General features: G+C 45.7%; 1 protein-coding gene across 1 annotated transcript in view; it reads left to right on the forward strand.

Moving 5' to 3' along the window:
• Nucleotides 1–7,022: 7,022 nt before the first annotated feature.
• The window catches only part of cadm2a (cell adhesion molecule 2a), a gene marked incomplete at both ends in the record, with an annotated part of 178,317 nt that continues 172,839 nt past the window's right edge, over nt 7,023–12,500 (forward strand). The window contains one exon of the mRNA XM_079738906.1: nt 7,023–7,083. Within this exon, the coding sequence (XP_079595032.1) occupies nt 7,023–7,083 (61 nt within the window). The remainder of the gene's footprint in view (nt 7,084–12,500) is intronic.

Below are 12,500 nucleotides of genomic sequence, written 5' to 3' on the forward strand. Positions count from 1 at the left end.
AGATGGGATGGGGTGCTGGCACAGATAAGAAAAGGGTTTTAGTGAATAACCACCAATTTGAAAACTCCTTCTGGCATGGAATATGATTAGAGCATATAATTTTATTAAGACTAATAAACGTTTCTTAAGCAAAAGTTAAACCATATCATGATTATTAAGAATTTAAAACATCTCAAATCAATTTTTAATTTCTTTGTAAACTCATGTCAACCAGATGGAGAAATCTGGATCCAAATACCAGATATTAAATTCATTCTCCCCCTAAACCTGAATGCAAAAGTAACACGATGACTTTATCTATGGACAAATGGAGGCAAATTGCACATCAACTTGTCCCCAAAGCACTCTGGGAGGTTGCCGCTAGTCAATCTGTATAATAGACATTCCCAGGGCCGTACAAGGAGGGCAATGATCATCAGTCTGTTATTTCTGTAATCGCTGCACACATCATCTGGGTTGAACTGCAGAAGACAGAGGTTGAACGAGAGAAGTAGTGCAATTCTCATGGATTTTGTGTGCGCTGTCATAGACCAAAAAACCCTTTATTTAATAGAGCTTTATTAAATTAGGGTTTTAATGTATTGTGCTCTAACTGAGAGCAAACTTAAAATACACTCTTGTGCTGAGCAATCATAGCGCTCTTACTTTTTATCCGGTATCAATGTGAAAAAACTGAAATGATAATTATACAAGAATATGTTGTTGAATTTCACTACTAATGATTCTAGGATTTTCTATTAGGCCAATATTTCATTAACTTCACATGATCATTTCTTCAAAAAATAGGACACAAAATATGGCCAGATCTGGGCAAGTTTCTTTCAGCACTGAATCAACCACACCTATAGCGCACCACGACAGTCTCTCGTTGCTGTCATAACGGTTTGAAATAGAACGATAGCATATCGATCGCTAACGCTTCTCCAGCTTTGAATTCAACTTGTTGTGACACTTATTGGTAACGCGACACTTCATGCTATTTTCTACATTTTCCACACATCTTCAGAAGGTCTTCGGCAGCATTGAAAGAGTGAGATCGCACCCAACTGTGTGACCAATGACCGCGTCGCGTCAGAGGGAAGCAAGACTTTATTTTATGCCTCTCAGTTTTCTCCAGACCAAAAACTGTCACATTGATCCGTATTATAAAGACCAAAAAAGATTCACTTCCAATGACTCACACACACACCACAGACGAATACGATATAACACAATGTATTTTAATAACCCCTGTGTGAAACCAAGATTCTCACTGGCCACAAGTATAGTGAAGAGGGAAACAAATACATTGAAACTATGTGATTAAAACCCGTAATGTATGAATTAGTTGCCCTGCCTCCAGACAAACATCTCAAACAGTGCAGGATGGGCTGGTTCAGGACCTCTTCTCACACCATGGTTCTCAACCTGCCTCTGATCTTCACTGCTTGATCGGGCACCACAATGTTGGAGTAGAGGGACCTTTTTCCACAGCAGTTTTTTTTCACAGTGTGAAGAGAGAATTGCCATCTATTACCACTCTACTGGGTCACATGTATGGGGACGGTTCTCTCCTTCTCTTTCCAAGCCATCAGTGGGTGTTATGGTGTTGAAGAACCCACAGTGGGCCCTCCTCAGTTTCTCCAGACTAATATATTCTGATGAGCCACCATTGAGGTTGACACCTCCAGGTCTTAACCTATCCCGCATGCACACAATATTTGGGCATTATAGCATACTGATTGGGTGTTTGACTCCTAGCTGAGAAAGTCCAGCTGGGAATCAAAATATAATTCTTTTAACCAGTAGGAATCCTTTGGCAAGAATCCCTTACCTCTACCTGCTCCTTAATGATGGTTGCTTTGGCCTGAAGCATCTGCTGATGACTTAATAATAATGCAAACATGGTAACGATACGGCTCTGGTCTGCCAAATCCCCATGCAAAGTCTGGTCCTTGCTTCAACTAGTTCATGGTCTTCTTTACTGGCCTGTCTACACCATCATGGCCTTCATCCTGTTCATCCTTGACATGTTCTCCAACGTCGCTCTATCCCACACTATTCTGCCGCCTTCAGCTGGAAGAAAGGTTGCTTGCTCGGTTTCCCTGGCTTCTGCTTACTTCTCTACTTTCATACGGTTTCTAAGGTCTCTAAGAAGACACTGTGATGGCCTGCAGCCTCCAACAGTGGTTCTCCATGACCTGGGCCCAGGAGCCAAACTGCAGGCAAAACCCACCACTTTAAACAGGTTCATTCAGAGGTTTTTTTTGCACATTTGCCAATCTTGTACCTTGGATTGAGCACTTTAACTGAGTACAGCGGGCACTCCAGTTCCTTGTCCATCTGCCTCTGGGGTTCATTATAGAGCTCAGCTCCCTTGGTTAACAGATAATTAACTGATGCTGCCGGACTTTGATTAGAGTTAAAGTAGTTGAGAACCACACCATAAAGAAAACAGCAGAAAATAGGCGGATCTTCGCTCAATCATTGTATGTCACATAAATGTAATCATGTAATCAAAAAATGATCTTGCCGGAGATGGCTTGTCAAACACCACATTAACTCATGTCCAGACGATCACACATATGCATGCATCAGCTCCGTCTGGTGTGCTCAGGTATAGCTGTCAGCAGGCCGACTTTGGAACAATGACTGTGATTACGTTTAACTATCCCTATCATTCTGTAGCTCTCTCATCCCCTAGATCCCACCCACGCCCCCCCCCTTCTCTCTCTCTCTCTCTCTCTCTCTCTCTCTCTCTCTCTCTCTCTCTCTCTCCTCACTCATGCAACACCTCCGCCTTGTAATTTTCTTTCCTTTGGCACAGTGGACGGGAGGATGTGGGGCCTGCCGACGCATCAATCTCTCCCTCCCTTCTCCGCTCGGTGCCCTCGCTTGCTCGGCGCAACGGAATTAATGACTCCATTGTGGCCTCGCCGTCCACCCATCAACGCCACGGAACATGAGGAGGATTGGGGTGAGGGGGTGTAGGCCAAAGGGGGGGGGGGGGGGCACTGGGACAGAATGTGGACTAGAAAATGACAGTTAATAATGGGAGCTTATGGGCAGTTCAATGACTGTCAATCACCCCAGCCAAAAATAACTGAGGGGGTGAGTTTTTATAATATTGAGGATCTGTCTTCATTTGATTTGCTCTTCATCAAGCTTCATCACTTCGCTGTACAGTGTGCTACTCAAGCCTCTCTACTGTTTTCTATCTTGTATGTGAGGTGTTTGGATATGAATGAACAATTTCATTGAACAACTGAACCATTATTAATGCCGCAACTAAAAGGTTTTTCCACCTTTTAAAGAATTTGCTATTTTCTTTCAGAAGATTACTTGAAAAAGAAACGACCGCCAGCCGATAAGAGTGGCCTTGCAATGATTTTCAACATTACGTCCCTCAAATGACTGCATTGACTACCTAACAACTTTTAGAACTCCTTCAAATTTATTTAGTGGATTGGCTGAATTGAAATGGATAATTTTTGCAAATTGTGTTCTGTATGTGTGTATATTCTGTTAACTCAAATTTTGTCCGAAAAAGGTCTATGTATAAATACGTATTGTAAACAATGACAACATGCACTAAACCAAAATCCTTAATAATTCAATAATTGACTTTGAGTTATGATCATTTTGTATTTCAGAAAGTATGAAGGTGAATCCTCTTATTTGTTGTCTGTCTTTAGTTTTTTCTCCAGTGTGCAGCACTGGAGTAAAGCCCCGCCCTTGAACTTGGAGTGGAATTAAACTCAGGAATAGCTGCATTAAAAGGGACTTGGGTTGGGCTGAGCGGGACTGATATCTGGAGGAGTGGTGCTGAATTCAAGAAGAGTGCTTCTGAATTCAAAGGGAGTAGATCCGAACTTGCATGGATTTGGAATTTGGACAGAGTGGAACATCTGTAGTGGATTGGAGCTCGGGTGAATCGGAGTACGGGCAATACTGGAGGATGGGGTGCTAAACTCAGGTGGGGTGGTGATGGGGGCAGAGTTGAACTGGGGCGGAGCTGAACTCAGGCAGAGTGGAACAGAGGTCACCTGGGGGGGGGGGTGGAGCTGAAAGCAGGAGGAGCATAAATGGGGCGGAGTGGAACTGGGGTGGAGTTTTACAGAGGTCATGTGAAGTGGAGTAGAGCTCAGGTGGAGCTGAACTCGGGGGGGGGGGGGGGGGGGGGTGCTGGCGTGAAGCTGAGAGGAACCGGAACAATTCGGCCTGATAGCACAGCCTCGGCTCAGCGTTGCTAAGGGACCACCATGAACTCAATTTCGCCAGCTTTCTCTCACCCAGAGGCAAGTCGCGGGCAGTGTTTGTGTTTGTGTGCGTGTGCCTGCTTGTGTGCGTGGGTCTGTGTGTGTGTGTGTATGTGTGTGTGTGTGTGTCTGTGTCTGTGTACGCGTGCATGCGTGAACCTTTGCGGAAGCGTGCAAGTTGTGGTCCATAGAGGTTCTGGACTCTCTAGAGTGTGTGTGTGTGTCTGTGTGTGTGTGTGTGTGTGTGTATGTGTGTGTGTGTGTGTGTATGTGTGTGTGTGTGTGTGTATGTGTGTGTGAGCACGTGGACTGGTCTGATGAGGGACCTCAGCTGTGTGAGCTCATTCCAATTACATATAAATGGCACATGTCCTTTCAGTCCGTTTGTCCGTCTTTCTATCGATTTCTTTTGAAACTAAGGCAGGTCAAATCATAACACTTGTTCCGTACTTACCAATCTTTCAGTTCTTATTAAAAAAGACCATGTCAAGTATATTTGCTTTCAGTGTCACACACCAGACAATCTCCTTTTAACTGCTTTCGTATTCTCCACTGCTCCTCATTAGTTAAAGGTCCTTGTCATTCGTTAATTTCCTACTTTATTTACTGAAATACTGTTCAAGGCATCCCCAAAATAACTCTCTATTGCCACACAATCTTGCATTGGGGTAGACAGCTAAAAACACAATTAAAACAGAATGTTTCTAATGATTTATGATGGCACTCCACCTCAAGCTTTCAAATGCAGTAGAAAAATGTGTGTTCATGTGGAATTCGGTGGAAGGACCTTGACATTATTTTCGTCTGACATGCGTTATTACTTTTCTAATCGAATGACAAAGGCTACGGGTAAAGAAGGAACCAAGCATAGCATTCCCCGAGTGGGAGAGGTGTGTGGATCCCTGTGATTGACCACTGTGGTTCTTGGAGGATACAGCTCCTCACCACCAACGTAGGAGCCAGGCTGTGGCAGAGTGCAGCCTGCGGGCAGAGACTGTCATAAGATACCCCTTAGAAGACCGCCCTCCGGTCCTGAGAATGTTACACCTAGCCTCTCAGCTTCTATTCGGGGGCCACATCCCGACAGGCCTTCCAAAAAGCTGTTATCTCCGGTAAGAGTATCTTCCAAGTGAGTCAGATTTCAGAACATTTCAGCCGAGAATAACGAAAGAGAAAAAAAAAGAGATATGTTGATGAAGTGCATCCCCTGTAAAATGCTAGGTGCTCCATAAAGTTAAGGCTCATATTCACTGAGTGACTTACAGAGAGCTCCGATACAAGTCACTTCGGAACAGGTGTTTTGCTCAAGGATGCTTGTAGGTGGTAGACACCGGGCATCGAACCCAGTACCTTTCCTGTTTGAGTCAAACACCCATGCCACTACATTATCGTTCCCCCTCCTTCGTGCGGATCCTGCACAAGACGGCGGCTGGTGTGGACTGTAAATCTGCAGAAGCGCTCTAGCTATGTTAAAACAGTAACAAAACATAATGTGACATTTCACAGGCAACAACACATGCAGGCCGGGGATATTGACCTTTCATAGTTGAATCTATAGCTCAAACAGATGCCCGCCGCCGCTGGGCCGCGACTGGCATACTGAGTTGGAGGGTGAAGCCTTTTGGATTAGGAAGCTAATAAAGGAATTAACACCGGGAGATTAGGGGGTAATTGACGCTAACTTCAGAGAGTTACCTTTAGCCTCCTTACCCAAAACAACCTACTCTACTGTTTAAATTGACAGATAGTTAGACAGACGGACAGAGGATAAATAGATAGATAGATAGACAGACAGACAGATATCTATAGATAGACACAGACAGATAAACATACAGATAGATAGATGGATTGAGGAACAGAAAGACAAGTAAACAGTCAAACAGACAGACCGACAGACAGATAAATAAATAGATAGATATATTTAAAGAAAGATGGATAGATTGGCTACTGTAGATAGATAGATAGATAGATAGATAGATAGATAGATAGATAGATAGATAGATAGATAGATAGATAGATAGATAGATAGATAGATAGATAGATATACATAATTATTGATCAATATTATTTGAGTGATGGCTGATTATCCAGAGTGTTTATTGTTTAATATTTGTTAATTTTGGCAGTGGGCTACTGTGTCTACCATATATCACCACTATAAAAAAAAAACGTTTTTCTTCCTTTTACGACCATCCCCAGAATAAATAGTCAAATTCCCTTCGATCTATTATTTATCTGTTGAGAATTATATAACGTGCTCTTATTACCAGGGCCGATGTGCAAACCAGCAGGTCTTCCGGCAACTCTTCGCGTCCAGCCAGTGAACTGTTTAGGCAGTTGGGCAAATTGTATCCCACGCACACACTACGCCCCCACGGTTTGCTAATGGCTGATTGGTTCACAGCTCATGTCCGTCAATCCGAATAGGCGGGACAAAACACGGTCTTGTGTTGGCGAGCCTGGATCAGCAGTGTAGACTCTGCGAGCAGCGCGTGGCAGCATCTCCCGGAGCAAGCGATCAACGTCCCTCGGTCCTAGACTTTACTGACGCCGGGTGAAAGCCTACAACTGAAACAGACAAGATTCCTGTTTGCCGAAGAAATATCCGCTTTGCAACCCTAGAGCGGAGCAGACGACGTTTTTCCTCCATTTGAACCTTAAAAACAAAGAGACATAATACAAAAAGAAAAACTCTTCTTCCCGGAGATCCGGCACACCATCCAGTGAGAGGAGACTGGAGAGAAATTTGCGCGGAAAGCAAGAGCATACAAGAAGGAAGAAAGGATGATTTTCAAACGTCATTTGATCTTCACCCTCTGCACTATCTATGGGATTCTTCTAAAAGGTGAGCCATCTGAAAGAGGTGGTGTTTTTGTGTGCGTGCAGTCCGCGTGTCTGTGCGCCGTCAGTGCACGGGGCCCTGCAGCGGCGATGTGAGTGCGCGCGGTCACACATTGGGTCCTGGTATGGAGATGCGTCTAGTTTACTCACCATAGGAACGGGCGTGCGTGTACATTCGCAAGTGTATGCATGCACGTACGCACGGATAGGCCTTGTGCTTTTGTGCGTCTTTTTTCAGCTCGTCAGGTGTTCTGTGTGTGCGACTTGAGTATATGCATGAGTGTGCGTGTGTGTATGTGTGTGTGTGTGTGTGTGTGTGTGTGTGTGTGTGTGTGTGTGTGTGTGTGTGTGTGTGTGTGTGTGTGTGTGTGTGTGTGCGTGTGTGTGTGTGTGTGTGTGTGAGAGAGAGGGATAGGGAGGGAGAGAGAGAGAGAGAGAGATGGGGATGGGGATGGGGAGGGGGAGCCGGCAAGAGATGGGGGTGGGGGGGGGGGGGGGGGGGGGGGGAGAGGGAGTTGGGAGGGAGAGACACATGAGAGAGAAAGGGAGAGACAGATAAAGAAAGGGGGAGATGATAGAGTGGATACTTGTCCTGAGAGAACCCTTGTGTTATTGTACCTCGTGGTGTATTGGACCTGATCAGCCTATATTCTCCGTTCTTTATTGTGAACACCTCCGCTTAGACCTGTCCGCCACATCGAGTCGGTACTCGCTCACCGAACAAGGAAACACACCTCGGCGCGAGCGGTGGTTTTGTTTTGCAGCACTTGGATGAGTCACGCGCATCTAGTCTTACGCACACGCCGGCGACCTCGCCGCTCCGCTGAGTGGTGCGAGCATTTATTTTATTGAGCAAAATAGGCGAGACCTGCCAACAGGGAATGCAAATTGTTATTTATTTGCTGATGCATTTTTCACTTGACTTCTTATGCAGTTTTCGAGGTTGTGATGGTTTTTGCGCATTAGGGGTGCAACTTGTCTCCGTCAACGCGTTTGTGAAAAAATATAGAATAACCAAACTAAATGGGCTTGTTGACCGGACTCAGTTCAGCTCTCTCTTTTCCTCTTAAATCCGAAAGCAGCGTTATTGTCGCTTTCCGTGTAATTGCAAGTTGCAGTAGCCCTAACTATGGTCAATTGTGGTTTTGCGCCTGAGTATCATTACAGGCTTGAAATGGATTCTCCAATCCCAGCACAGTGGTCGTGCGAGTTTGCGCTGGTGAGACAATGACAATAGGCAGCGGACGCCCAGGCAACGAGTTCCCCTTTGGGGAGCGTAATAAGAGGAGTGCCGTGACTTTGGGGGTCAAGGTCACAGCGGGGAGCTTGCAAGCGTGTCCACGTCTAACCGTCTATATGGCACGCCGATTCTTGGGTAGCCTCCTCACAGGAAAATGTATTTTTAGATAGAAAACACAATATATGACAAATCCTTCTTTTCTTTTTAGACCAAGTCGTGAAATGAATATCGATGTGAAAAACGTAAGCTATGCAAATGTTCACTCTCCACATAAGCCCTGGCAAGAAAATGAATTGACTTTACCTCGAACAGCCCAATAATGGAGCTATAAAATCCTCTGGCTGCACAGGGAGCCTACTCATCTGAATCCAATCAGCAAATCACCAAACGACCATCAGACTCTGCATTCCGCCTCACAATGACTGCGATGGTCACATTCATGGTCGTTCTGTTTAGATACATTTCTAACAGTGTCCTTCAGTTTGCCCGTGCCACAGTCAGGTGTCTGCTGTAACCTACATTGGTAAGACGCGCGCTCTTGTCAACGCAACCCAACTCATCAGAAGCTGTATCAAAATAAGTCTCTGTGCGTCATGGCCATGCATCGAAAATACTTTCCTCACAGCCAAGTGGTAGCACCGCTGGTGCTGGAGCATCACCTAGTCGCTCAGCCATGGCCGTTATAATGAGGTTGTATAGGTGGCATTCCTGTGAGTGCAAATAATTCTGTCAGGTGTGTGTGAGTGTGTGTGTGTGTGTGTGTGTGTGTGCGTGTGTGTGTGTGTGTGTGTGTGTGTGTGTGAATGTGTTCCTGTGTTTGTGTTTGCGTCTGTGTGTATGTGTTCATGTGTGCGTGCGTGTGTGGTTTTTATATTGTGTGTTGGTGTGTGTCCATGTGTTTGCGAATGTGTTCCTGTGTTTGTGTCTGTGTGTGTGTTCATTTGTGTGGGTGTATGTGTTTATATTGTGCACGTGTGTGCGTGCCTACCTGTGTGTGTGTGTGTACATGTAAAAGCAACATGGAGGGGAATATTTGTATGCAGCTTTCCTCCTAACACCTCTTTTGTGTATTTATTGGAAGAGGTCTCGCTGCAGACTTACGGCGACGGGTAATAGCAGAGCTGGGTTGTCTCTATATCCCCCACCCTCTCCTGCTATCTCTCTCTACCCCCCTTCCTTGCCCCTTCTCCTCTCCCCACCCTGAAGAGGATAATACCAGAGTACTTGATGTGAACAGCAGCAGAGGACGGTGTAAAGCCTATTATTGTATAGCATCCCCATGGCCCGTCAGCCTCTGTCTGACTCTACCTCTCTCGCCCTCTCTCTTGCTCTCTCCCTCCTCTCTGTCTCTCTTTCTCTCTCTCTCTCCTTCTCTCATCTCCTCTCTCTCTCTCTCACCATCTCACTTCATCTCTCTCTCTCTCTCTCTCTTTACATTTCTCTCCATCTCAACCTCTCTCGCTCTCCTTCCCTCCCTCTCTCTCTCTGTGTTTCTCTCCCTCCCTCTCTCTCTCTTCCACATCCATGCGTTGGGAGATGACAGCTGTTTCAGCTCCTCTGGCCCCATGCCACTTGGCTCCCATGGATGGCAGGGCCATCGGATGTCTCTCTATCACTCTCTCGCTCACTCTCTCTCGCTCTCACTTTCTTTCTCTCTGTTTGGGTTAGTTTCCCTCTTTCCCTCACCTTGTCTGTTTCTCAACCTCTCTGTTTCACTCTCTTTCTTTCTTTCTCTCTCTTTGTTTTTTCATATACCTCTCTGTTATACCACCTCTTTCTGTCTCTCTCTGTGTTTGTTTCTCTACCTCGCGCCTCTCTAAGAGGAGATGATTCTCTATCCCTGTGATCTTCTCTCTCTCGCTCTCTCGCTCTCTCTCTATCTCTATCTCGTCACCCTCTTGTTTAAAACCTGCTCTGAGTGCGGGGTATTTACTAGCTGTTACGTCCTTAGCATATTAACCATCGTATCTAAACGGTCCACTCAATGCCGAGAGCCAACGACAAAAAAAATTACCACAAAACAAAAACCCACACACAATAAAGACAACCAGAAACAAAACAGGCTGTTATGCAAATAACACTCTTACGTAAGAGAAACAGGCCAGGCCAGGAGAGAGAGAGATAGAGAGAGCTAGGGAACCAGAGAGAAAGACAGAGAGAGATGGATAGAGAGATAGAGAGAGATGTAAATAAGTATACTTTTAATACATTGATATTGTCTTTTGTTAATTTATCCAATGGTTTTGGGTGTTATTTGATGTACTCACAAAGGTTTGCATTCATTTTATATTATGCTGTTGTCTTTTTATGCTTTGGCATTGCAAACTTGTTTTAAGCCATGCCAATTAAGCAGAGAGAGAGAGAGAGAGAGAGAGAGAGAGAGAGAGAGAGAGAGAGAGAGAGAGAGAGAGAGAGAGAGAGAGAGAGAGAGAGAGAGAGAGAGGTGGTAGCAATGCAGTCTGGACTGGTGGGTAGGCCGTGGGGCTGAGGCTCTATGCGTGCAGGGCGGCCCAGGTCCCACTGCCTGGTGCAGTGCTCCAAATCAAACGTCTTTTCCATGGTTTCTGCCGTGTGTCCCATCTTCAAACTCTTGATCTGGTGGTCCTTATGTAAACCCCCCGCCCCCACCCCTTCTATAGCTCTCCTCCCCCCTACCTCTGTGGTGTACTTATCTGGATCACGTCTACCCTGAGCCTCTCTCTCTCTCTCTCTCTGTCTCTCTCTGTATCTCTGTCTCTCTCTCTCTCTCTCTCTCTCTCTCTCTCTCTCTCTCTCTCTCTCTGTCTCTCTGTCTCTCTCTGTATCTCTGTCTCTCTCTCTCACTGTCTCTTTCTCTCTGTCCGCCCAGTCCCACTCCTCTTCTCATCCTCCCATTCCGGTTTGGGCCTTTTGTATATCTGCTGCGTGGGAAGCTTTCTGATAACAAGTGACTGTGTGTGTGTGTGTGTGTGTGTGTGTGTGTGTGTGTTTATTTGTGTGGGTGTGTGTGGGTTGGAGTGGGAGTGCTTCTCTGTGTGTGTGTGTTTGTGTGTGTGTGTGTGTGTGTGTGTGTGTGTGTGTGTGTGTGTGTGTGTGTGTGTGTGTGTGTGCATGAGTCTAGCAGCGTTTTTGCACGTGTCCTTGAGTGCATGTGCTTGTAGATTACAGAGACAGAGCATGGGATAGAATATATTGACTCTTTCCTGTATCTCTTTCCTGGTATTTCTGCTCTGCAGTTGGTGCTACAGAATCGTTTGCCTCCAAGGTCTGTCCTGTGGGCGGCTAGTTCACTAGCTCAGGAGATAGAAGCAGGCCCACCTTACAAACCGGAGGGACGCTACTGGTTTCAATCCCTGGTTTTTCCCTGGTTCAAATGTCGAGGTGTCATTGAACAAGACACCCAATACCGCCTTCCACATAAGGCTTGTTGCCTTGTGTAGCTGACCCTGCTCTGAATGTGTGTGTGTGTGTGTGTGTGTGTGTGTGTGGGTGTGTGTGTGTGTGTGTACATGAGTTGACGTTAAGCACTTTGAGCCACTGTGGAATAACTCGTGTAAGGGTAGCCCCTTAGCAAGTGCGCAGTTGCTTCTTGATGTCATATAAGCTGAACGCTGGGGACATGACAGCAAGCCAGACACATATACACACAGAGAGAGACGTCGTGCCCAGCGTATAGGGAAACAACCAAAGCTGCATTTGGTTTTAAAGTGGCCAAGCTTCAACACACCACAAACGAAGCAGCAGTAGTGTACCAACAGTACATTGTGCTGGAAAGGCTTTAGTTTGTGTGTTTGTGTGTGTGTGTGTGTGTGAGTGTGTAGTGTGTGTGTTTGTGTTTGTGTGTGCCTGTGTGATGACTGTGTAAGCATCATTTATTTTCGAGGATTAGTCATAGTCAGAACATTATTTTCCTAAAGGCGCCCCGGGTACAATTTAGCCCACAGCTCTTTTGTGTTCCATTTTGAATATATTTTCACTTCTGATAACTCTTCACAACCCCTGGCCCTCTATTAACTATGATCTAGCCCCGCCCCTGAGTGACCAACCGCTTCAGCCGCAGCTGAAAATGCAAAAGGAGATTAACTGCGTGTGTAACGCGACACCTTTCCGTCCTTCACATCATCCAACTCCTATTCCATCTCTTTTACAGACAACAGCACAGATATAAACCCAATGCAGACCCCGCACACACACACACACAC

This window comes from Pollachius pollachius (assembly GCF_949987615.1).
Source record: "Pollachius pollachius genome assembly, chromosome: 6".
In the NCBI taxonomy this organism is placed as follows: domain Eukaryota; kingdom Metazoa; phylum Chordata; class Actinopteri; order Gadiformes; family Gadidae; genus Pollachius; species Pollachius pollachius.